Source organism: Brachyhypopomus gauderio, chromosome 21 (assembly GCF_052324685.1).
Source record: "Brachyhypopomus gauderio isolate BG-103 chromosome 21, BGAUD_0.2, whole genome shotgun sequence".
NCBI classification, from domain to species: Eukaryota; Metazoa; Chordata; class Actinopteri; order Gymnotiformes; family Hypopomidae; genus Brachyhypopomus; species Brachyhypopomus gauderio.
In genome coordinates, this window is record NC_135231.1 from 1035158 (window position 1) to 1060157 (window position 25000).

At 42.4% G+C, this 25000-nt stretch overlaps 6 protein-coding genes and 1 long non-coding RNA gene across 12 annotated transcripts in view; 4 read left to right on the forward strand and 3 right to left on the reverse strand.

Annotated features, from left to right (window-relative positions):
- Positions 1-866, forward strand: part of LOC143485267 (kelch domain-containing protein 8B-like) — a 29983-nt gene extending 29117 nt beyond the window's left edge. The window contains exon 6 of the mRNA XM_076984639.1: positions 1-866. This exon is cut by the window's left edge and continues 1151 nt beyond it. The gene's annotated coding sequence lies outside the window, so the exon portion shown is untranslated.
- Positions 867-905: 39 nt separating this feature from the next.
- guca1b (guanylate cyclase activator 1B) lies at positions 906-9641 on the forward strand. 2 transcript variants are annotated; one of them, XM_076984606.1, is made up of 6 exons: positions 906-6273; positions 6400-6549; positions 7084-7198; positions 7513-8675; positions 8967-9110; positions 9476-9641. In XM_076984606.1, exons 1-4 carry the CDS (start codon positions 6073-6075, stop codon positions 7638-7640), a joined length of 594 nt encoding a protein of 197 aa, XP_076840721.1. In that variant the 5' UTR covers positions 906-6072; the 3' UTR covers positions 7641-8675; positions 8967-9110; positions 9476-9641. The 2 variants fall into 2 exon arrangements, with proteins under 2 accessions (XP_076840721.1, XP_076840720.1); XM_076984605.1 differs by having other exon boundaries at positions 7513-9110.
- On the forward strand, positions 8557-10703 carry oard1 (O-acyl-ADP-ribose deacylase 1). Of its 3 annotated transcripts, none has more exons than XM_076984609.1 (6): positions 8557-8675; positions 9051-9110; positions 9476-9641; positions 9766-9824; positions 10002-10114; positions 10217-10703. In XM_076984609.1, exons 2-6 carry the CDS (start codon positions 9051-9053, stop codon positions 10317-10319), a joined length of 501 nt encoding a protein of 166 aa, XP_076840724.1. In that variant the 5' UTR covers positions 8557-8675; the 3' UTR covers positions 10320-10703. The 3 variants fall into 3 exon arrangements, with proteins under 3 accessions (XP_076840724.1, XP_076840723.1, XP_076840722.1); XM_076984608.1 differs by lacking the exon at positions 8557-8675 and having other exon boundaries at positions 8976-9110; positions 10217-10319; positions 10544-10703; XM_076984607.1 differs by lacking the exon at positions 8557-8675 and having other exon boundaries at positions 8976-9110.
- Positions 10704-12601: 1898 nt separating this feature from the next.
- Positions 12602-14963, reverse strand: apobec2b (apolipoprotein B mRNA editing enzyme, catalytic polypeptide-like 2b). The gene is made up of 3 exons (XM_076984601.1): positions 14367-14963; positions 13391-13926; positions 12602-13114 (listed from the first exon to the last, which is right to left on the reverse strand). The coding sequence occupies exons 1-2, from the start codon at positions 14816-14818 to the stop codon at positions 13392-13394; spliced, it is 987 nt and encodes a 328-aa protein (XP_076840716.1). The 5' UTR covers positions 14819-14963; the 3' UTR covers positions 12602-13114; position 13391.
- Positions 14568-21535, reverse strand: LOC143485242 (zinc finger BED domain-containing protein 4). Of its 2 annotated transcripts, none has more exons than XM_076984599.1 (2): positions 21365-21535; positions 14568-19698 (listed from the first exon to the last, which is right to left on the reverse strand). In XM_076984599.1, exons 1-2 carry the CDS (start codon positions 21533-21535, stop codon positions 17908-17910), a joined length of 1962 nt encoding a protein of 653 aa, XP_076840714.1. In that variant the 3' UTR covers positions 14568-17907. The 2 variants fall into 2 exon arrangements, with proteins under 2 accessions (XP_076840714.1, XP_076840715.1); XM_076984600.1 differs by lacking the exon at positions 21365-21535 and adding an exon at positions 20037-20238.
- LOC143485248 (uncharacterized) lies at positions 20673-23037 on the forward strand. The gene is made up of 3 exons (XR_013122829.1): positions 20673-20809; positions 21383-22780; positions 22902-23037. It is a non-coding gene; the product is annotated as an uncharacterized LOC143485248 (long non-coding RNA).
- vma22 (vacuolar ATPase assembly factor VMA22) overlaps positions 21835-25000 on the reverse strand; it is a 4169-nt gene continuing 1003 nt past the window's right edge. For both annotated transcript variants that reach the window (XM_076984603.1, XM_076984604.1), the window contains exons 2-6: positions 24334-24452; positions 24105-24208; positions 23028-23131; positions 22537-22728; positions 21835-22213 (exon numbers count right to left, since the gene is read on the reverse strand). In XM_076984603.1, coding sequence (XP_076840718.1) covers positions 22107-22213; positions 22537-22728; positions 23028-23131; positions 24105-24208; positions 24334-24452 — 626 coding nt within the window. In that variant the 3' untranslated portion in view covers positions 21835-22106. The remainder of the gene's footprint in view (positions 22214-22536; positions 22729-23027; positions 23132-24104; positions 24209-24333; positions 24453-25000) is intronic.

The following is a 25000-nucleotide window of genomic DNA, read 5'->3' on the forward strand; positions in this document are numbered from 1 at the left end:
CGTGTTTGCGGCGGGACCCAGCCTACCTGTCCCCGCTGAGAGACGGGAGCTGTCCTTCAGAGGCACACCCTGGCGGATGCTGCCAAAGGAGGACACCGCCCCGCAGTTCAGATCGGAACATAGTCCCCTTAGGTGATCTCCGCCCACGCCACGCTGATAATCCCGCCTCGCTGCATCAGCCTACGCCTGATTGGTGCTCCTGTGGTGTTCAGAGTCTCTGCCATGGATGAGTTGACACCAACATGAGGTCATCGTGTTCATCCATCAGAGAGTCCAGATGCTAAATGACAGCATTGGGGTTCAGGGTCATTGGTGGGACCAGGGGGCATTCTGGGAGCGTAGTGCTCGCGTACGGACGTGGAGGGTGGAAGAAAGGGCTGCAGTAACACCTGTGGTGTGTCTGTCATGCTGATTATATCATGGGCAGGTCTCTGATGGTCTGTCGGCCTGCCAATATCAGTGGGCCTGGTGCCTGTCTCAGTAATAAGACATTTATACATATTCATATTCTCATATTTAGACTGTCTCTAGGGTGTTCTGATGTCTCTCAGTCGTCTGTGTGTGCGGGTCCACACACAGAAGGACTCGACACGCACCCTGGCCACTAGCACGAGGGATCAAAGAGCGCAGGGTTCACACACACACACACACACATGCACACATGCAGCATGCCTTGTTTGTTTAGATTTACACCTCCCTAATGATACGACTGTGATACTCCGCTGACTGCAAGCAGTCTCTCCCAGCGCGGCTCAGCAGACGTGCTGGGTGACGACGGGTGGACGGGGGGAGGGAATGTGTAGCCGCGAGCAACCGCGCAGGAGGGGAGGGGAGGGGAGGGGAGGCCCCGCCCACACGTGCTTCTCCGACGCTGAGCATGCGCCCCCCCCCCCCCCCCCCCCACCATCCCACCCCCAGAAAACAAGGCTGTTCATTTTTGTCGCCCCTCTGTACCAGCGCGCGTCCCGCCGTCCTATGAGCTCAAATGCGCTTGTAGCCCCGCCCACCTCTCGAATAGTGGCTCAAAGACATGACAGAGGCTCTTCTGACAGTTCACAACAGCCCCCGGGCTTTCGATTAACCCAGAGGATGCCGAGAGAAATATACCTCTTTTTATACACATAGGGGACAGACATGACACGATTCATCATCGGTGCAAAGCACTGCAGTGCACTATTGTCAACACACATATATTACAGTCACATCTTAGAGAGCCAAGACCAGGCCAGTTCTTTTAATCTGCCAAGAGTTTGTTCTTAGATCAGGCATTTTAAAGAAAGGAGGTACTGCACATCCACAGTAGGAGCAATATGACCTACTTTCTGAGCTTCAGGTTTTAGAGAACCCGAATTTCCAGACGTCTTGATATTGAATGAAATCAAACTTTCGCATTTCATAAATATTTTTACTATTTGATTTTGCTAGATTACCGCTTCAAGATTGGATTATATGCCCCCACTTTTTTTGTGCATTTCTAAAGAGGGTCAGAGGGTATAAAGATCACATAGACCTTCAGTTGCAATTGTGTTGCTGTGATTTTGGTTGATCTATATCATGGATATTTCCTGGTGGTGAACCCCTAGTTTGGTGGTGAACCGTTTTCCCAGTGCTTTTGTGTTCTGTTGGTCTACCTGTTGGTTTTGTTCATCTATGAGGTAACAGGTTGTCACGGTCCGCCCCTTTTCTACAGAGCCGTGGTGCAGGATTTGTCCTTTTTCTGTGACGCTGTGTTTTGACGTTTGTAATTGGTGTGCAGTTGCAGATGGTACGAGCTGGCGGCCGTCGACGGGTTCCAGGATGCACTGCTGATGCTATGTTTCAGAGCACAGCTAAGTCTGTGCCTTCTGCTCTGACAACCTGCCAAAGAGGAGCTCAATCAAACAACAACTAGACAAAAAAAAGACCCTGCTGCATAAACCAGAGTGCAGCAGATACGGTTAGGACCCGTTTCAGCAGTTGCGTACGAAAGGGTATATGAAACACACCGCCACGGTCTCACAGCACAGAGCGGTTTCCTTCTCCGCATTTGTGCCTGTGACAGAATTTTTGCCATGTTCACACCTCTCACATGAGAAATGCAGTTGGAGACCTGTGTTTATCACGGGATGAAGCTTGAAGATGACGAGCAGAGACAGTCTGTGGCCGTGGCCGGCTGCCCGGTGGGGGGGGGGTAGGGGGGGGGGGGGGGGGGCGAGGTCCCGCAGTGTTCCAGCGTTCCAATGAACACCAGAAATGTTAGGAGCCCCGTAGGACCTGAATCCACCCTGCACAGAATGAACCAGGGTGTAACAGATCTAATAATAGAAACGACTGCTTCTGGTGGCTTTTTCTTGTCACGAATTCTGCAAATGAACAAAGGCTGATGGTGAGGGGCTACCATGTTATCACTGATCTCCAGATTCTCACCAGGGTCACATTGCTATGCCAGTTCCCAGCATGGTAATACTCCTCCACCAATTTGAAGCTATTTTAAAATGAAACAGCCCAAACTGGTGTCTCTCGTGACTGTTTAGAAACCACAGAAATTCTCAAGTCAGAGGCATTGATTTGTATTTGTGCAGAGGGACAAAGCTTTATGGCCTGTCTCTGCTGGAGCAGTTTATCATGACTGTGGGACTATGGCCATGCATGTTTGAGATCATGCAGGTTTGAGATCATGCAGAGAAGCTGCAACATCCTGATGTAGCTTCATAATGATCAAGCGTATTATGATGTCGACATTCAGAATTTTGATTGAAAGTTAAGCAAATTTTCGCCAATTTGTAGAGAACTGCCCTAGTGTTGAATATTCCTTATAGATTGCATAACCTATTATGGGTTCCAAAAGAAAGAGCAAAAAGCTTGAGCAAGTCCCCCACGGTACTCCAGAATATGTCCCAACGCTTCAGCCACACACCGCTGTTGCACCAAATAAGACCCCTTTGCTCCTAAGTGCAGATTATAACAGCATATCACACAGAATCCTTCACTCAGACTGGCATGGTTGCTGACAGTGCTCTGGGACAAACACGGGTTCACGCGGGCTCGTGCCAGCCGCTCCGGTCCAGTAGTTCAGTGCCTATATATGTGAGGTAGTGCCTCTAACTATGACTTCTCGAATAAACTATTTGAGCATCGCTGTCCAAACCCTGCTGTCTTTGCCTCTGTCTTTGCCCCCATACAGTAGTGGAATGTGACATCAGCCCCACCACGTGCCCTGGATCGTGCATGCATCTTTCCTGGCGTGAAGAAAAGCGACAAAATGGATTGCGCTCAAATGTCACCACCATCCATTATAGATGAACTAGAAGCCAACAAAACATCTTCAAATGTCGCCATGGCCTCCTGCAGGAGGGGCGGGACGTTCTTTCCCCTCCCTTTTGTCTTGCTGCCTCACCCCTGTTACTGCTTTGATTTATGACTCCGTGGTCCAGTGGGTATCTAAATGAAAACATGTAAAAGCTGATCTAGCTGATAAGTCTATGTGATTTAAAGTGAGGGCTGTATTAACAGGTGAATGGAATGGTGGGGTAGCCATACACTCCACACATGACAAGTCCTTACCATGTGGGTTTATTTTTCCACACAACACCACTTTCACTGCCTTTATGGCATTAACTACAATACAGACTCCAGCATCAAGCCACCCAATGGCTTTTATAACAGCCTGGTCCCTTAAACTGTGTCAGAGGTCACTGATGAACTAAGTGCATTGACTTGGTCTGATACTGTGGGCTTGTTTCCTAGCACACTCCCTTATTTCTGTTACCAAGTGCTGACCTTTAAATAGCACTATATTGAATGATAACCAAGGTGTTGAAATGAACCCTGGATCAGTGCTGAGCTTTCCTAACGGTCCCTTCATTAGGGACAGGCTGCACGATCTACATCATCAGAACTTGTACATTGGGTCATTCATAAAGAGGTTACCGGGGTCTTGAACATTTAACACCACCCCTTCATTAGGGGTGGAGTGGTGGTGGGGATTTGGGGCGATGTGTTGTCATTCACTACCCTGGCAACTGCCTGTGACATTTCATGTTTTCTCAAAATCATGAGCAGCGAACAGCAAAGGCTGCCACTGTGGGTTTGTCATAACTGATTTATGCCACCCAGTGTCTGGCGTCACGCCAGGTGGCTTGCAGCGAGACATAACAGGTCAAGCAATAAGGATAAGTTGGAGATGTAAGCATATTATGATCATGCCACTTTCACACAGGTTAATACCTATTACAAGCTCCTTCCCATGGAAATCCTTTACAGGCACAAGGCAAAAACAATAACAAAGCCAAACCCAGCTACAGTAACGCAGCCACACATTGTTCTGTAATGTGTCTTATGATGCACTGACATCTAGGGACATCTTCAGACATTACATCATGGGGAATATAAAGACTGAGTACTGTTAGAATCTTATACCTCCAAAAAAAATTAATTAATAAAACCTCATTTAAATGTGACTTAATGTATGTATATATCAGTTTCAGCCCCTCGTATTTATATTGCACTAATTATTTAGTGATGAATTAGAAAGCAAAGCGGACGCTATTTGTGAACCAGCCGTGACTCACAAACATTAGCTGCTCTGAGCTGAACAGACCATTAGCACGACTGATATTACAAATCACAGATAATTCATCAGGGACTAATGCACAGGGGGAAATGCACAGAGCGATTATTTACTTAGAAAATTGAAAACTGGGCAGCTGTGATGGGGAGGGGGGATTCAAAATAACACCTAACGTAATCAGAAAAAGATAACGAAAATGTAGCATTTCGACATTTTTAGCATAGCAGTTTTACACAGTGTAATAGTGATTGGTAAAACTGCTGTAGCTTTTGAGACAAACCATTAAGACATATTTTCTATTTCTACCAGTATCACGGAAGAGTAATCAAGTGACAGCATTCGATAATGACATCTGGGACAGCCATGACACCTCTAGAGCAGGAGAGCTTATCCCTCTGAAATAAATAGTCAGCACATTATGTATCAGATAAAATATGTTACAATACAATATATAACAGACACACACAAGCCTGTGCATTTCTGCATTAACTGCTGTAATCTACTGAACAGGAACCCTCACGTGTGTTTCTGTATTATCACCTGCATGTTTCGATAGTGCACTATTATTAGACAACCTGGCACTGCTCCATTTCTCTTCTGATGTTTTACACTATTATCCAGCAACAGTGCGGTATACTGTTGCAGTTTATTACGTCAGCTACCCACCGATCACACACCTTATCAATATAATACCATTCTCTCTGGTGTGTTCCAATATTCTCAGTTCCCTTCAATATGTGAAGGCTCCAGTTGAAGGAATGTCTCTCAGTACTGAGTCACTGGGGCGCTATGCACCCACAGCCATCATACTATATGGGCGCAACCAGTGTGGAATACCCCAGCATAGCTGTTTGCAGTGTATTAACCAACTCAGGACTGAGGGCTTCATATCCATGCATATAGTGTTCCTTAGGAATTGTCTAGGTATTCAAGGATGATGATTCTTAGTCATACTAACTAGACCCTATTTTTAAGAAGTGTTACATTAAGTTGTTTACTATCATATTGTAGTTATTAGTTATTGATGTAACGTTTAAAAAAAACCTGACGTTGAAACGGATATCAATCTACTACATTTCAAGAACAGTGATAAAGGTATGGTGAGGACTATCAGATCTTAGTATACTTCTAAACATATCTAATCACTCGGCTCTTCCCCAGAGGACTGCTATGAATATATAATGTTCTGCATAGTAAATGATGTCCTATAACAAAGCTTGTGTTGATCTCGCTCTGACCTAATTGAGTCAGACATGTTGATGTGAATAATCCTCGCTGTCGTGTGGTCCAAAACAGTCAGACCCTGAGGCAACAGGGCTTAAGCATCGCAAGGGTGAGGTACCACTTTTACATTTGTCTGACGGGAAACTCCACAGTTGTTTTAAACTGCGTGCACAACGCGGGAGAAGCTGTGTCTCCAGTTGGGAGTTGATCTGTGGAGTGTTACTGGTACAGGGCTTTCAAATGTGAGGACGTGTGTGGTTGAGGGGAGGGATCCCACACGTTTCATAGCCACAGGTGACATGGGGCAACGGCTGAGTGAGGAGTCGGACGATAAGGAGATCGACGTTGCTGAACTCCAGGAATGGTATAAGAAGTTTGTGGTGGAATGCCCCAGTGGGACTCTCTTCAAGCATGAGTTCAAGAGCTTCTTTGGAGTGACTGACAACCAAGAGGCCGCTGACTACATAGACAACATGTTTCGTGCATTTGATAAAAACGGGGTGAGTGATGCATACTTTTTTTTTAAGTTTTGATAGTGGATCAAACTTTCTACGTTTTACAGAGTTTATTATTTTATAGCACCGGTGTTCCTGTCTTATGACTTTCTGTGTCTTCTCTCTCCACAGGACAACACTATTGATTTCCTAGAATACGTTGCAGCTTTGAACCTGGTACTGAGAGGCAAGCTGGAACATAAGCTGAAATGGACCTTTAAGATGTATGATAAAGATGGAAGTGGCTGCATCGACAAAACAGAACTAAAGGAGATCGTGGAGGTAATCATCTCATGTCTCCTTATCATTTATTTGATCGGACTGGCTCAGACATGGCATAGAATTTCACCTTAACTTGAACTTAAATTGAAGATCCAAATCTTATTTTCAGCTAGAGGATTAATTCACTAGTTACTGACCCAGTTATGGCCAGAGTTATGCTGCAGACACTGTTTCACTGACATATTAAAAAGAGAGTCGGATTATCCATTTGACCTCTATGACTGCAATGCCTGGTAATTATAGCAGTTAAGCCGTGAATTATATATATATGTGTGTATGTGTGTGTGTGTGTGTGTGTGTGTGTGTGTGTGTGTGTGTGTGTGTGTGTGTGTGAATAGACAATTATACAAACAATTAATTAAATACAACAAGTTATGTCATTCTAACATGTTAAGTTAATGATTTATTTTTAAATATCTTTACAAAGAATTTACAAAGCAATTTCTATAGATATAAACAGAAAATGAAATAGCTCTGCAATGCCTTCTTTTTTTGGGGATCCTTCGTTTATAATGTTCACTCTGATTTTTGTAGTCAATCTACCGGATGAAAAAGGCGTGCCATGGGGAGTTAGATGAGGAGTGTAACCTGCTTTCCCCAGACCAGGTGGTGGACCGGATCTTTGAGCTGGTGGATGAGAATGGAGATGGTTAGCTCATATACACAACACCACCACACAAATGCACACAGCAGCAAAGACTTCAATAAACTCACTGTACACCATAGGTCCTCGAATCTAGTCTCGCAAACCTATCACACTTATAACAAACATAATAAACAAAAATAATTAGGCTTCGACTAGTAATGCCTTGACTAACTGAATTGGGTGTTAGATTGGGGTTGGAACTAAACCCTGATGAGCAGGAGGTCTTCAGGTCGTATCTCTACTGGAAGGCGCCCTCTCCTCGCTGGCTTTGCTCCTGGTGTTTAAAGGGCAAATGATGATGAGTCCTGCTCCTACAGGGGAGCTCTCTCTGGATGAGTTTGTAGATGGTGCACGGCGGGACAAGTGGGTCATGAAGATGCTTCAGATGGACGTGAACCCTGGAGACTGGATCAACGAGCAGCGCCATCGGAGCACCAACTTCTGAGACGGCGTCACACACATCGCTGCCCTGGACCTGCGCCTCTGATTCACAGTTTGTGATTCGCCACAAACACCACAGGTTCAGAGGGACACGATGGAGAGGAGCTGCAGAATTATTACAAAGGGAATCCTAAGCCCTTTTCCCCCAAGGATAAATCAACTTTTCCCAGTAGAGGAAGATGCGCAGGGCTTTGCTGTCTCTTATGCCCTTTCTCCTTGTTCCTCTGCACAGCTTCCAATGTGGCATTCTTTACTTTTCCATTTCAATGTATTTCATCCCATTTGTTTTTGGAATACGAGTGTAAACTGCTGGTGAGGTGCAGTTGAATTTTAAAGTTTCATTAAGAATTACTTAAGTAGAACTTACGTAAGTAGAACTACTCAGTTTTTTGTGTGTTTTTACATGAAAATATATCTACATTGTGCTTAGTTCAAACATGAAACCTGTTAATATTATTTCTCTTTTGAATAAGAACAGCTGGTTTTTAATATTGATATCAGTAAAATATTGAGTATGACTAATATAAAAAACTGAAAAATAAACATGATGGATAGGCTGCATCAACTCAAGTATTTTTTATAAAAACCACCACTGAAGACCATTCAATAACACTATTGCCAATAACACTATTGTCAATAACACTATTGTTATTGAATGGTCTTCAGTGGAGGCAGTGGTGGGAAGAGGTGAGCTCCTGGCCCCTGCCAGTATAAAATCCTTCAGTGGAGAAGCAAGCCCTTCATATACTGTATTATTCTACTGCAACATAATCAATAAGGCGCATCACCTCTTCGTGCTCCTGCTCAGCAACGACTCAAACATAAATAAAACAAATAAATAAAATTAGAAAATCAAGTACGTGTACTTATTCTTCCTTGCGACAGGTGGCAGTTGTGCTGCGAGTGCCTACATATCCGTAGCTTTTTCCCCTTAGAACTTGGCTAACCTATTATGTTTAGATCAAACATGCACACGTTGCATGTGGATGCATAGTCATATGCGCATTGCTATTTCAATTATTTGAAGAATTATTACAAAGTAAGGGCATTTTGTGTATCATGAAATCTTTTGCCGGGCAGGCAGTACACTTTTCCGTAGTAGTAGATACTTAACTGGCTAAATATGTAGCTACACAGCTAATTATCTATTCTAGCTCCGTCTCATACAGAGAGCTAACAACTCATGTCACTGACTTAGCTAAGTTAGTTTAGTTAGCGTTAGCTTACACAATGACTGCAACACCCCACAAATCATACACCTACATAACAGACAAGATATTTTAGCAGCTATCTAGCTAGTTTATTAAAAGGTGGTTGTGTTTGGCTACAGTCCTGCGTTTCAGAGGTCCTATTCGATGAAGTGTACGTGTATAAACTAATGTGTATGTATGTGGTTGGCCTGGCTGTCGCTCAGATGTCTGAAGAGCCCAGGTCAACTGAAGATGGTGAAGCGCTAGCTCCGTTCAAATATGAGGTACTAACTTACAACCTCAGCTAATGGCACTGAATCCAGACTTTAAGGTAGCATTAGATGATTTATAAGACGTGTATAGGGAATATGTGTTGTAACGCTCAGGCTTAAATGTGTAGTTTTTGCCTTGTATACGCGCAACCTTTCTGTAGTTTTAAAAGTAGGCTTCGTTTATGTTCTGACGGACTAAATTAGTTCATCTTAGATGTCCTGTGTCCTCACGTTTTCATTTTCAGTATCTGGAAGACGCTATCTAGGATTTGAGAATGTCAATATAACATTACGTGACCTTCCTATAAAAGCTGTCCTTGATATCCTAGGCTCGTAGCACGTGGTGTTTTGTAAAGCAGTGATGTCCCCCCTCCCAGTCTACAGGTGTGGGCAGTAAGTTGACGTATGTGAAGGGAGACCTGTTCTCCTGTCCTGCCTCACACTCGCTGGCGCACTGTGTCAGTGAGGACTGCCGCATGGGAGCAGGCATCGCCGTGCACTTCAAAAAGACGTTTGGAAGAGTACAGGAGCTCCTGGCGCAAAGTGGGTGTCATATCACCAGTGTAGAGCCTGTACAGTATTTACAGCGACACTGACTTTTGGAACACGCCTGGGGAGTTGTCTTATTTTAACCATTCTCATTCTTCACTATCTTCTGTTCTCACAGAGAAAAAAACAGGGGAATGTGCTGTGCTTAAGATATTTGACCGATTTGTTTATTATCTGGTGAGAAAACGGTGATTTATTTACTGCTCTTTATTATTTACTGGGTTAAACAGCATAATTTGTAACTTGGGCTGGTACCAAACATCAATATTGTTTGTTTTTGAGGCTCAGAACGAATGCTTTAAACTTTTTTGTTAAAACTGTATACAGTATAATGTTTTCCCCTCTGTTTATCAGATTACAAAGAAAAGGTACAACCACAAGCCCACCTATGAAACACTAAGACAAAGTCTGGAGGCAATGAGAGCCCATTGCTTAGACAATGGCGTCACCAGCGTATCAATGCCTCGGTAGGACCCATTCATGCATTTTGCAAATGCATTCAGCATCTGAATCTTGCATACATTACAAATGTTTGGCATTTTGTAGTCACTATTCCTTTGTTAATTTAGGATTGGTTGTGGCTTGGATGGCTTGAATTGGAAGAAAGTGTCTGTGATGATTGAAGACGTCTTCCTACACACAGATGTGACCATCACTGTATATGTCATTTAGGTAATGTAGCTACTGAACGTGCACAATAACCTTCTGTTCTATTCAAACGTGCATTACCTATTTTTCTATCGATTTATTATGGACAGCATTAATGTGCTGTGACTAGAATATGCAATGTAATAATCTGTAAGAAGAAAATCCTATTCATGATAACACGATCCTTTGGTTGTATATGAAAGGTTATGCAGTCAGGCACTAAATATTTGTGTTCCATTTGTTTATAGAGCTTTTAAGATTGATGGACGATAAAGATAATTGAGCACTAGATGGTGCTAGTGCATTGACAACCACTGTAAATCCGTTTGATGTTACTTGAATTTTCTTTGTAGGGCTGGATTGACTAATGTTGCATTATGATTTATAAAATAAATGTTCACTACCACACCTATTAACGTAACACTCATGCCTTAGACCATATACTTCCTAAAAACGTGAACAAAGGATGAAGTTACCCTCTACTCGAGCCATATACAAAACATTAAATACCCACCTTGGTTGACAATACTAAACATATACATCAAAGTAAATAATATTAAATTGCCTTAATTACCGGTATATATGTAATTATTAGGGGAGAACATGTATGAAATGTCAATATCTGTACTTAAATATCAGCTCATCTATTCAACTTTAAATATGCAGTTTATAGATGCAGTCAAACTAAAAAGTGAAGTCTGAAGTAATATCTTTTTCAACCTTTATCTGTATATTCTGTGCTGAAGCTGGTGTTTTACCACATGATTCTCTTCCGTGGGGACCATTCTGATATGATTTTATTAATGTCAGACACATAGAGACACATTAAAGTGGCTCCAGTAATGAGGCATTTGTACTCCACTACACTCTAGCCTTGTTTTAAAGGATATGTTAATTACATTCATTGTTGTAGAAAATGCACTGACTCTGAGGATTTACATCTGCATATTTTTATTTGGCATTTACAAATCATAGTTTGCCTAATGGAAATAAAATTTGAAAGTATAATGACCATCAGGCTTCAGCTAGATATTTGTAATGTCCAATTAATAACATGTGAATAATGATCTGCTACTTAACTTGTTTGTTTTTATGTCTTAATGTGTCAAACCCCTCAGTAATCATAGAGTGCAGGTGACGTGCGTTACTGTCTCCGTGCTACGCGCGGGCTAGGATGAACGGGGTTGCACATGTTATGTGAGCAGCCTAGAGCAGCAGCCACTAGAAGCACTGCGCACCTTTCAGAGCTACTGTGGGACTGCTCCTACTCTGAGTTTGTATTTACTGCCTTGTCACAGTAGTTTTTGATTCTTGATTATTTACACTAGACCAGTGGTTCTCAAACTTTTTACACAAAGTACCACCAACTGTCAAACGAAAAACCTCCACGTACCACCACACCCCCCCCCCCCAAAAAAAAAAAAAAAAAAAGAAAAAGCTGTTTGGCGAGTTTAAGTTGTTGACGGGGGGTTAGCGAACGCAAATTGTTACCGGGAGGATGTAAAATGGACACAAGATAAGTATTATATCGCGGTGGTTGGTGCCAGAGCGAACTAGTAACTCATTGAATCATAGATGTGGATCAGAGGTAAATAAACTAGATTTTTTTTGTCGGCTTGAGAAATCGGATGTGTGGCGTGTGAAGACGGTCAAATGCGTGTGTCTCACGCTCAATGCGTGAAAGTTTGCAACCCTGCTCATTACACACATATGTTATAATGTAGTTCTCCTGTAGTTCGTGTTGGTAGGGGTTTACAGCACAAAAAGTCTTCGTGCGACATGCCCTCATACTCATATCGCACGGAAACGAGCAAGTTGGCTAAATCTGCGACATCTATGGATTCATCTAACTGCAGTGAGAAGCATTTACTCATTTTAATTTTCTCGGTCAATGTTTGTCTGACGTTGTTCGCCATTTCATCAATTCTGCGAGTGACTGTGTCGTTTGAAAGATGCACCAGATCGAGCTGTTTAGCGACATTTTCTCCGCAAATAATACGAGTCATCCCTTTTAGTTTCTGAATTTCAGGACTTGTCATAATTCTGTTTTAATTTAAAAAATGTGTTGTGTAAAAAAAAAAAAAAAAAAAAAAACTCAAAGCATCTTTTATTTTCCGAGCTCATCTGGCGTACCACCGCGGGGTGCTCTGCGTACCACCAGTGGTACGCGTACCACAGTTTGAGAACCACTGCACTAGACAGTTTTCCAGACAGATGAAATCTATTCATGCAAAATATTCATATATATATATATATATATATATATATATATATATATATATATATATATATATATATATATATATATATATATATAAGTCTAAGATTGTGTTTAAAATATATAATAAAGCCAGTTTGTTTTACATGTATTACACTCTTGCCCTTCTATAAAATATGCAGCAACTTGAAACAAAATGGCGGCATGGTGGTTTTGCTTTGGTTTTGTGTTTGCACAGAAACACAATGATGCATCATCACTTTGCAGAAAGATTGAAGTGCATATAGTGCACAACATGTCTGCTTTTGAAGTTGTGGCACTCTGTAGAAAAGCTAAATCATGTGTACGTTGCATATTGAAAATGTTGATTTTAGGCATGGCTTTCATTCAATATTCAAAAACATTGAAAACATTGAACTCTGTATGATGTACTGTGTCAATACACCTACTCAGTAGTGTTAAAGACCTGACTCTGAGTTCTCTAGTTTTAACATCAACATAGTGTGCAAAACAATAACAAATAGGGAGAGAGATCGTTTTCCAGCAGAACATTCACAGATAAAAGCAACGAGATGACAGCAGTGCCCTCTAGTGGCGAATCCTAGGGGAGAAAGAAGAAAGGCATTACTGTAATGTTGAGACTTACATGCCTCAGAAATGACTGACAATTACATTTCTTCACTGAGATAAAGTAAAACTAATGTGTTACTTTTTTTTCCACTGGGAACGTTTGTTCCATAAGAGCTTTGAACAAAAAATGCTTACAATAAGCATATTTTATTGTCTTCTGACACTGGTGTGGAGCTCTTTGTAGACCTCTTGGCTGAAGATCAGGCATGGCTCCTGATTACAGAGCCTGGTTAAGTGATGCACTTACCCTACTGCAAAATATTGGTCAGCTTTTCATCATAGTACTCAAAGCAATCTTGACAGTCTTCCCAGGGTGTAAAGTTTTCTTCCCCACTCTCTACGAAAGTAGACCAAACGTAGGTGAAATCCAGGGGCCTCATCATCCTCAGTTTACACCCTGCCTGCGCCAGTGCCTTTAGCCCTGCCTGCACCTCAGGCTCCTCCCACAGGAAGAGGCGGGAGCAGTGGATGTTAAGGCGGAGGGACTTGCGGACCTTCAGGACCTCCTCCAGTTTAGCGACGCACTCGATGCAGGGGCTGGACGACGTGTACCAGGTGACGGTGTATTGCAGCGATTTGTCGTAACAGGGCAGCACCTGCTGGAAGAACGCTACTTCGGCGTGCGTGCCTGAGTGCTCGTCCTCCAGGTACCCGCGGAGGCCATCTGGCTCTGCTGCACCGCCCCGTACATCCACCTGATAGCACAGGAAGGTCTTGTTTCGGCCCGAGGAGTACTCCACGTTCTTGAACTGGAACTTGAAGAAGGAGGGGTCGAGTCGATCCCTGAGAAGGTACAGACAGTGGTTCCAACGGAAGGACCCACAGAGTTGGACAAGCTCCTGTCAGACTCCGTGGCTGTGACTAAATATGTTTCATTAGTACTAATTAGATTTGCTGCTGAGTGACGTGAACAACAGTTGAAATAAAGCAGCTTTATCCATTTAAATCGTGCATGTTACTGAGTGGGTTTATCTCAACCCCGTAAGCTAAAGATAAACTGATCACGTCTGACAATCATCTTTAAAAAGGGTTCTCAAATGTTTCATGTGAAATTCTGCCCTTCCCAATTAGTTCTCATTACAGAACCCATTATTACGTTCAAGACCTAAAAAGCTAAGTTAAATGACTTGTATGTTGTTACAAAAGTTGCATGTTTGTTATAACATGCACAAACTGATGAGTTAATCAGTCATTAAGTAAAGATTGGAATGTGTTTTCCTTACCCAACGATGATCTCAAATGGAGGCAGCTCTATCGGCTCAAACTGGAGTTCACCATCTTCCGCACTGGCTTGTGCAGCTTGGGCTGCCTCCCCGTTTTCCTTGGGCTTCTCGTCCTCTGCCTTAGCTGCGTCTGGGGCGTTCACTGCCTTCATTTTCACTTTCTTGTCCTTCGTGACCTCCTTCTCCTCCCCTTTTTTCTCCTCCTTTTCAGCCTTGGGCTCCACTTTCTTTTCTTTCCTTTTCGCAGCACCCACTTTGCTGGGGGCCTTCTTGTCCGCCATGGCTGAACCGGGCGCTGGGCTGACCTGGTCGACGAGCTGAGCTGCGTGCTTTGGCATATGGGTCAGAGAGCCACAGACTGCATGCGTATGTTCCAGAAGCTCGGGATTGAGTGTGTAGAGGTGTTTCCAGTCTCCAGAGAGTTTGGAGTGTGAATGGTTAGAGAATGCCATGGGAAGATTGAAGGGCAACTGCTCTCTCCTGTTTCCATGCTATAAAAAGACCCAAGGGTAATGCAGGGCAGTGACCAGGACAGAGCCTCACAGCAGGTAGACCACCCCAAAAAAGCTGGGTGATGCAAAAAGGAATCCAAAAGGTAATTGAGAAAAAAGCATTTGGAAATGCAACCGGGAAACACAATTGGAAATGTAGGTTATTGGGAAATACAACTGGAAAATGTGGGAAATAATGGGTATTACATAATGTCCTTTGCTATTTCTGTTTCTGTGTCCTAATTACCTTTTCGATTCCACTTCCAATTTTATTTCCAACTATTTTTTTTTCACTCTGTCCTCCTCCAGTGGTATTTGCCTCCCCTATTCATTATTGAAGCTGTCTGCACACCACCAACAGGCAGTTTATTAATATCTATGTTTTGGCAGAGCATTTAGAGTGAGTCATTCTCTTCAGATACTTCCAGAGGCCAGCTCTAGGCCTTAATGCCCTCATTTCAAGGTCAGTTTAGCCATGGGATTGGAGTGTATTCCAGTCAGACCATCTGAGATACACAGCTATTAATGACTCATGATTAAGACATATATTTCATCTCTTTATAGATGCTTATAAAAACAAAGTATAAGACACTTGTGACTTGACTGGGATTCTCCCTCTTGCCATAATAGGTGGCATGATGTAGCAGGTTGTGGACTAGGTCAACACTTTATATAAACATGGAGTAAACATCTTGAGTGCAAAAAATGTTTTTGTTTTTTATAATGTGGTTAATGGGAGATGAATTGCAGTGCAATAAGCCAAACTCTGCTGCACTAAAGACATCTGGCTACACCACTGTGGATCTGGATCTTCCTGTGGTCTGATGACATTTTCTCCTCACTGGTCTCTCCACAACACACACAATGCCAATAAAATGCCATAGCCATAAAACATAACACTAAATGGCATAATTTGTTTCTCCTTGAGCAAGAACATTGACAAAGATGCCCGTTTGCCTTTTATGTCTCAGTGGATGTAGTCACATAAATGGGGGGAAAATGAGCTTGGATTAGTACTTGTAAACATGGTTGGACACAAAGGTGCTTTATGTTTCTACAATAAACATGGTATTTAGGTGTGCCATATTTATTATGGCATAAATATAGCCAGAGTGATGGGCCCATTAAGCGTGCATGTGCACAGAGTGGTCTCTGGCTTGGACTTGCTCTGGGGTAATATGAAAGAGCACATTGTGAGTTTCTCCCCTCCCCTTACTGCAACACAATAACTGATCATCCATTTCAATTGGGATAGAAATGGCCCATCTGCACACTTTTACCAAACGTGGTAATTACCTCTGAAATGAATTGCTCAGCGGAGAACGGAAACTGAGATTGAGGTGCTGCTGCTCCTGCTCGCACACACACTAAAACTAAATATTCATTACATCTGCACTGCGCCACGGCCCCTTTCCAGCACACCCGAACCAATCTAAAACTGCGTTTACAAATGTACGGGTGCTTTATGCAAATGCTATTTAAATGTATAACATGGAACAAAATATGCACTTATATTCCGTTCCAGCGCCTGCAATTTGACACCATCTTCTGGCAAAATCAGCGTGAGGCTTTTGTAGAACAAAACTAGTGACCGCCTGGTTGCTATGAGATTCTACACTCCCCGTGCTGATGGAGGCCGATATTTTTGACTGAATTATTATTTTAGGCAAGGATTAGTCTGTTCATTCACCCACCTCCCCCAAACACCACATCACAGGCCTCTTTCTCCTTCATAGCTGAATGCTCATTATTCAGCCATACCAGCTGGAGACTCTGGCCAATTCCCTATAGCAATGAAATGTAATTATTTCCAATTACCCGGTCTGCCTGCAGCTTTCTGGCAGGGTGAATTTGTAAGCTCAGAGCAAGCAAAGAAAAGCCTTATCGCTGTTTGTTCCCATCTCCTTTATGGTTGTGAAGGTCAGGGTGATGGGGATGTGGAATTACATCCTTCTTGCATGGAAGTTTGAGGAAATAATTTCATGAAAGATTATCAAAGGAAAATAAAAAGAAAACCTGTTGAAATGCAGTGCACATTCGCTATTGCTTTTTCAATGCACATTTATCATACCACAATAAAAAATGCAGACATGCCTGTTTCGCTGTGTATTATACATCTACTGAACAACTGTGAGAACATTGCTTTTCATAAAGCAAAAGCCAATATTCTTGTTAATTTGATCCCTAATCTGACTCAAGAAATGAAATTCAAATGTTTCTTGCATCTCCCATATTCCACATAGTATAGGGCTCACATGTGAATGCTAGACATGCTTCTCTACAGTATTTACATTTGGCAGGCACTCTTCTCCAGAGCAACATACATATTTATCAGTGTAACATTACATGGGCTCTCCGGGAATTCAACCCATGACCACAGTGTAGATGGTCGCCTTGCTCTACCATAACTCACTACAAGGTGAGGTACAGGAATTCCTTTGAGTAATTCTACCTTTTGTGCCTGAAGTCACACATTTACAATACCTAATAATAAATGCAATTTAAAAAATAGGTTGCCACAGGCACATTTGGATGCATGTGAAAATCAAACAAAATACAATGTTAGTTGTGGTATGATTAATATGGATACTTGATCATGTGTATTGCATTTTATTTTACTTGGTTTTTAAGTATATTTTTATGTCACTGATAGTGTTCCATATTGGACACAAAGTTTGAGTCAAGCAGGAACTGCACTTTTGAACTTCTGAATTATTTATTTGGATGTCATAACATTGATGTGAAGTAGATAGAAAATGAGAAATTGGTTAAATATGTAAAACATGCCACAAGTATGAAGCAAGATGTATCAGTTAGAACAATGAAAAAACTATTTTAATTAGTGTTTGTGTGTATATATAAATTTACTGTGTATATCCACAGAAACAAAACATTACAGTGTTGCTTTGGATAATTCTACAGTCTTATACTCAAATTGATGTTACAGGCACAAGCTGCTTTTGGGATTTCAGGCATTCTTCAGTTAAAAAAGAAGCCCCAATTCTATAAAGCTGTACTCAGTAACCTTTAAAGATGCCCTTTTTACCTGGTTAGGACCATAATATACTGTAATTAGCCTTTAAGTAAATCAGAGTATCTAAGTTCTTTGGGAGGAGACGGCAGCGTTCTGGTCTTAGAGTTTTGCCCACCAGACTAAATATCCTTTCCACTGTCGTAGTTGTAGCTGGCACTGTGAACACTTTCTTGGCCACTTGTGACAGCAGGGGGAAGTCAATGGATTTGCGTTTCCAGTACTGCAGTGGATCCTCATCTGTGGGCTCCTCGTGGAGATACGCCGACAGCTCTTGCTCCATGCTCTTGGCCTGCGTGGTTGGCCTTTGCTTGATGAAGGAGAAGAGCCTGCTGTGTTTGGAAGGGCAGGGTTGGGCCTCTGAGCTCGGCTCTGGTGGGTTCACCGGCTGTGTGTGCTTCCCCACCTCTTCCAGGAGAACCTGTTTGTGCCAGTCACGATCACTGCTCCAAGAGAGCTTGAACTGCGGGTCCAGGGTCGTAGCCGTCACGTACAGAGGGTCCTCCAGGATGCCAGCCAGTCTCTGGTCCAGTGCCTGGGACAGTCCCGTCACGACCGCCATGCAATGGTGAGTCACGACCTCTGCTAGGTGCTTCCGTAAGCCCAGCACACTGGGGAGGGCAAGGCTGATGGACACATGCTTGTCTCCCTGGACCATGTCGGTGGCCTCCTCAAAAGGCTCCAAGATCTCCACCAGCTCCCGCAGCATGGCTTTCTCTACACCGTTGAGGGCCAGGTCATTTCTGTCCACTATGTCTTCCAAGAAATCCACCGACTCGAGCATCTGCCTCATCGTCTTGAGCTGGGCGTTCCAGTGCCTGTCTGAGCCTGAAGAGCCTTGTCCGTTTCCCAGCACACTGCCAGGACCAAACACCTGCCCAAGTTTTTCTGGAGTCACCGTAGCAATGACATAGTTGTAGAAGCAAGCCGCTTTGGTCAGAGTCATGGATATCTGGGAGGAAGAACGGATTCCCTCCCGAATGCACTGAGCCAGTGAGTGAGCGAAGCAGTCTATTTTACAGCGACCCAGGCAATGATTCAAAGAGCTCTCGTTCTCTGCTCCACTAACTGCCTCTGTACTTAACACTGTGCCATTCTCTTCATCGCTACTATCTTCTTCCTCCTCGTCTTCCACATCCCCATTACCATGGAGATAAAAACCAGGCAGACGTAAAGCTGATCGGCTTTCATAGGGGGAGGGGTCAACAACAATGCGGAACACCTTTCCGGAGATGCCATGACCACGAGAGATCTCCTCATACTCAGTGAGTATGCGCTGAGAGTCAGTATTACTTGGGAGAGGAAAACAAGCCAACAACGCAGATTTGATCTGCCAGTCTGTGGTTATGAAATGACACGTCACTCCCAGGTAACCAGAAGTGGTGTTAACAGACACAGCATTGCTTCTCCACAGATCCAGTGTGACACTGCAGGACTCTGCTCCCGACAGGGCCACCTTAGTCGCCAGCTGTACCTGGTAGGCATAGGTTGGCAGAAGCTGCTGCTGTACATAATGGCTTGGTTCTGGGACATATCGGGGCTCGAGAAGCTGGAGAAGTTCACGGAAGCCCTTGTTCTCCACAATCTGCACAGGCTGCAAGTCTAGAATGATCATCTTGGCAATGGTTTCAGAAATGAGGGACTGTCGTGGATCGCTACGGTGGAATTTGGCCGTCCCCGCCCCAGTCTGGGTAGCTGTTCGACTCCCTCCGCTCACGTGCGCGCAGGTTTGCATTGGCCCTGAAGCATAGGTCTCTCTCTTCACATCCTTCTTCCTCACAAACTCATCATACATTGCTTGATGTTTACGCTGCATGAAGGGGAGAGGAGAGAATGAGGTCTATTATTGATTATAAACATTTTCATTTGAAATACTTGCACGACCTGCTTATTACATGCTGCTGTAATAAAAGCAAGACTTATTTTTATGAAAGAAATTAAGGGAATGAAAAAAGGGAAAAATACTCCATTCTCCTCGTTAATGTTAGGTCGAGTTCGGTAACACTGAAATCAAAAGACGGGACGTACCAATTTAAGATTTTTTTGTACTTTATTTTGGATTTCTGGTAATCCGCATAAAATTCAAGACGCCATTTAAACTGTTTAAGATTAAATTAAACGCCCCATCACATGAAACCGACCGCATACCTTTAAATGTGTAACGAAGTTAGAAGTAACTGTCCGCTTCGCCTGTATCCTTGTGCCACAGGCTTTGCAGTTAGATTCAATTTTGCCATTTTCCCCCTCAAAGACAATATTGAAGTAATCCAGAATGGAGACTCTAGAATTTGACGCCATCAGTGCTTCTCAAAATCCTCCGCGACTGAAGCGACCAGACGCTCTTTAGACTTCACTGATTAATTGCAATTTGCCTTCCTCTTCAAGCAATTCCGCAATCTATATATAACATCTATACACCGTCAGGCATTAACACGCGAACACCTGCACCGTTGTCAGGCATGACAACAGGCTTTTGTCTGCAAGATAACGCGTTCAGCTGCAATCACATCAGGTTGTGTCGCTTGCGCATTACGCCTCCCAAAACGCTACATTTGCACACTCGTGTCTCTACACATAACCACAAAGGCCAAGAGGACCGGTTTGGCTAAATTGTCGCCCCCAATGTAAACAGCTCTATGTGCTGGTAGCGGACACCAGGAAGTAGACGGTGGGGGGGGGGGGGGTCCCCGCCTCCACCATTTTGACCCCATGAACAAGCTGGCTGCAGTGTGCGTTTAATCGGGTTATATAGTCTAACTGCCTCAACTTTGGTGCAGGCCGTGTTTTTTTGTTTTTGTCAAAGCATTTGGTCGGACGCATTCGACTCCAAAGGCCTTTATACACACTTTTACCAGATTAGTCTGAGGGGTTTTAGTTCAGATTACCTAGCTAGCCTAGCCATCACAAGCAAGTAAAGCGAGGTAATAAAGCATGGTGCTGCACGATGGACTTCGTCCATACACTTGAGTTACTTAACTAGTTATAGCCGACTAACTATATGTATATAGCGCAGGTCAACAACTGTTTCGTCCCGTGCATCTGACACAAAGCAAATAAGTGAAATTTGCACAAGATACTGTATTTGTACATTAGCTGAGGGTAAATATGCATAGTTTGCTAGCACCAAGTGTGATTCTTAAGAATTGCATGTGGTATATAGTTACAATGTAGCAGTTTACTCAGACGTGATGCTAGTGCTAGAACTTAAAACAGCTTCTAGATCTTATAAAGATCCGTCCACGTTAGCTAACTGTGTTAACCAAACGCCTTCCCAAACGAAGTCTTTGTTCACGTTATCTTATTGCATAGGACCGCGTGGACAGGGCAAGAATTTAGTTTGAAATAAACCAAGGAGAAAGGATCAGTTTTCTAGTGAGAAAGATATCTAAAACATTATAATACAGTCATACAAGGCTAATGGTTAGCAAACAACAGAATATAGACCAAGAGAATACTTTTTGTCACGTGCAACTCACATCCATGTGTTTCTTCAGGTTTGAACAAGACGATTTCGGAGTCGACAAAACCTTCATCGTAGGTAAACATAAATTGCACTGAACATAAATGTTATTTCCACGTTCTTCTTGAATTGTGAAATGTCGTCTAAAGCGCCAAGCAAAGAATCCTATCTTTCCCTTTCTCTTCATTGTAACTCAGCACGCAACAACAAACTCCCTTAAAGTTTGAGAAACACTTGGCTAGCGACCGACCGTAATGGCTGGTGACTTGGCTTGCTCCCCAGTTGGATCCAACCCCCCCACCACACACACACACACACACACACACACACACACACACTCAGTCCCACCCCGTCCTGCCCCCTGCACCTGAAGGTAAAACTTGTAAACGTGCGTGTTTGGAAAAGTGGAATTTAACCTAATTTAACCCATTTCAATCTTTAGAAAAATTGAAATGTTCTTGCTGCTGTCAAAACAGCCTGACAAAAGAAAGCATGACAACATAAAATATTATTTATTGTTAGGTATTCAAGAATGACCAGAATGTTTTTCGCCACATTATGCAGAAAATATAACCACAATTACCACAACCCAGTAACTTTTTTACTGACTTAAGAATTAGTCCAACTTTGGTACCTCAGAAGGGACTAGTACAAACCCAAATGAATAAATAAAAATTAAGTAAAAAAAAAAAAACATCCAAAAAAACAATGGTTACAAGTATGGTTATACAATGACCAATGTGTGAATGATTATCTTTTTAATTCAGGGAACTTCTCTGTTTCTCCTTCATTTCAGACTGCAACTCCATTCTAGTGGCCAGAATTGCATTTTGTAAGGTTGAAATCTCTGCTGAAAGGGTTATGACTGCAAATGACAAGAAAAAAAAGTGTTATTTAATAGTACTACAAAATAGTATAAATGCACAGTTTAGCACTTTGGAGTAGACAATGTCACAAGCAAGTAGCACAGGCCATTTCACAGCATAATCATCAAAATTATGAGAGTGAATAAAGATTTTTAACAGTGTTGGTTTTGTGAATTTTGATCTTCGATTCAACAGAAAAATGCTGTATTTATCAGTATGATAGTACGTGCTCCCTGTGAATCAAACCTTGACCATGGTGTTGCTAGCAAGATTAATTAAATGAGAAGGATCTTTAGTTTGAAGCAGTGTGTTTGAACCTTACCTTCTTTAAAAGCAGTCTGGGCCTGCTTAAGATTCTGTGGTACAAGGATTCCAAACCATTTTAGTGGGTCTTGATGCTGACACTTGGGTTTCTCTGTTTTTGTGTTGGCCTGAGGATCCTTCTGCTGTTGCCCTTTACAAGTACTCTCATCCTCAGTTTCTTTCTGCTTAACGTTCACTCGCCTCCTAAGGCCTGCAAGCAAGAGATTTCTGGTTTCAACGTCTCCGGTTTCCCTGGTCTAAAAGTAAAGTATTACAATTCTCTATGTGCTAATGTCTAACATTTTAAATCACCATGATTACAATTAAAAGATGAAGACACTTGTTTTCCAACTATTTAATTAGCATCTCTTGCTTACTCAACAGATTTCTATATTTGCAATTCAACTTTTTAGAAAGTGGAGTGTGTTGGGAGGTAAGTACAATGGCATTTGATGCTTGGTTCATTTACCAGCTATAAATTGACTGTATTTTTGAGTTTATCAGTCCTACCTCCTTCTGTTGGTCCAATGTTCTCCACTATATCACTCTCATTGAGTTCTTCTTTGTTCTCAGTTCGCTCACACTGGAACTCCACAACACCATTTTCTGAGAGGCTGCATTTCAGGAAAAAAAAATGTCAAAGACTGACTGCGGATGCAATTAATGCTGCTACTTTATTAAAGAGCCCCTTTGGCCATCAGAACTGTGTCGATTCGTTGTGACAGGCTATTCATTGTGACATAGATTCCATTAAGATGTTGAATTGTTCTGCAGGAGTCTTGGCCCATGGAGACAGGACAGCTTCTTGCAGTTGCTGCAAATTAGATAGATGAAGGTACTGACTTGCTCTGAATAGGCCATACCTTGTCCCAGAGGTGCTCTATATGATTTAAGGACTGAACACCAGGGAAGCAAGAAAAACTAGCCATCTTGTTCCTGAAACCAATGCATGACTATATGTGCATGTGGCATAGTGCATCGTCCTGTTGAAAGGGTCCCTCTGCCATAGGGTAAACAGCTGCCATTGGTCGGCCACAATGCTTAGGTAAATCCTAGGGTCCAAACATCCATCCAAAGGTTTCAGAAGACGCAGCGTGTGTTAAGAAAACATTTCCAATACCATTACTCCACTTTAGTCAGACTTTCATTCTGAACTGATGGCACCTGACAGGAAGAGCTAATTAATCCATGCTGTGTGTCTAATTTCTGCACAGGGAAGCTCCCCTCATGAAAAGGCAGCATATGATGAATGAAGTGGCTATTCAGTTCATATGCTGATTCACACACTGAATACGTGTTTCTTAAGATTTTTATGTTCAATGCCTTATAAATGTTGAGGCTTATAACTAGGGGTAATCAGTTACAGTTTACCTAGATGGTACTGATAGAAAACCTAATTCATTGTATACCACACTGAATACCTGTAAGGCATTTCTTTTATTTAGTAGATATGTTTATGAAATTCTTAATTGCAAATGTCTGTGAATTAAAATAGGTGTGCTAACAAGCAGATATTATTTTCGTGAGTTTATAAATTAACATAGCCAAAATATGACAAGGGTAATGAAGCAAATAACGTGGTTGAACCTGGTAGTAACGTAGACATGTGGATCCATCTCACTGGCATATTGTAGGGCTGAAACCTGTTTGTTTCCCATGGAGTAACGTGCCTTAGATATGTTAAACCATCCCTGTAAAGAGACAGGTCTATGATAAGTTTTTTTGTACATCGCATCCAAAATAGTACAATGCGTAGTAAACTTAATAAACATAATGCCATTTAATGCCAACATTTAATGCCAGTTTCTTGTCTTACCTCCTCTATGAGAGCGTTGAACTTCTGTCTTTTTTCTTCCAAAATCTCCAGCTGATCCATAAAATAGAGTAACCGCTGATCGATACGTAGAGAGGCAGGATCAAGACCCATTTTCAATTCTGTATGGAAAAACACGTTTCTAAACGTAAATATATGTTAGATATATTACAGAAAGCGGCGATAATCCTCGAAAACTATGACAACACGATTTAAAATCCTATTTTTAAAGTCAGTGGATTCGTTAGAGGATCTCTGTCAGACATTTGAGGCGCTGAACTCTTCTGCCGTCCACCACGCCGCCATGTCTGGTCACATGACAAAAATGCTCAGCTGATTGTAAAAAAAAATAGGACACTCCTATCAAGTGTCCTAACCTCGTTTCACGAACCGTGTTTTACGCATTGATTTTAGGGTTATCATTCTTAATTCGTACTTAATAGATTTGTTACACTGCTGTGGTGGTGTATAAGCATCCTACGGAAGGGTCAATGTCATCACACGTACAACCAATACCTTTAGTTTTTAGTTTTAGATAAGATTTGTCTTTTCAGGTGCTTCAGAAAGCTAATTCAAAACAGCTCACCCTACTTTATTCCATGTTAAAACAACATTCATAGTTGGCATATTTATTACAAATGTTACAGTGGAGCTCAATAGAGGTTATTCC

Excerpts from the sequence above, each read along its gene's own strand:
- guca1b (XM_076984605.1), top strand. The coding sequence starts at position 6,073 with ATGGGGCAACGGCTGAGTGAGGAGTCGGACGATAAGGAGATCGACGTT. Across the intron at positions 6,274-6,399 it reads GTGCATTTGATAAAAACGGG|GACAACACTATTGATTTCCT; the intron begins GTGAGTGATGCA and ends CTCTCTCCACAG. Across the intron at positions 6,550-7,083 it reads AACTAAAGGAGATCGTGGAG|TCAATCTACCGGATGAAAAA; the intron begins GTAATCATCTCA and ends TGATTTTTGTAG.
- oard1 (XM_076984607.1), top strand. The coding sequence starts at position 9,015 with ATGTGTATGTATGTGGTTGGCCTGGCTGTCGCTCAGATGTCTGAAGAG. Across the intron at positions 9,642-9,765 it reads ACAGGAGCTCCTGGCGCAAA|AGAAAAAAACAGGGGAATGT; the intron begins GTGGGTGTCATA and ends CTGTTCTCACAG. Across the intron at positions 9,825-10,001 it reads ACCGATTTGTTTATTATCTG|ATTACAAAGAAAAGGTACAA; the intron begins GTGAGAAAACGG and ends TCTGTTTATCAG.
- apobec2b (XM_076984601.1), bottom strand. The coding sequence starts at position 14,818 with ATGGCATTCTCTAACCATTCACACTCCAAACTCTCTGGAGACTGGAAA. Across the intron at positions 13,927-14,366 it reads CCATTTGAGATCATCGTTGG|GGATCGACTCGACCCCTCCT; the intron begins GTAAGGAAAACA and ends GTACCTTCTCAG.
- LOC143485242 (XM_076984599.1), bottom strand. The coding sequence starts at position 21,535 with ATGAAGAGAAAGGGAAAGATAGGATTCTTTGCTTGGCGCTTTAGACGA. Across the intron at positions 19,699-21,364 it reads ACCTGAAGAAACACATGGAT|CGTAAACATCAAGCAATGTA; the intron begins GTGAGTTGCACG and ends CCCTTCATGCAG.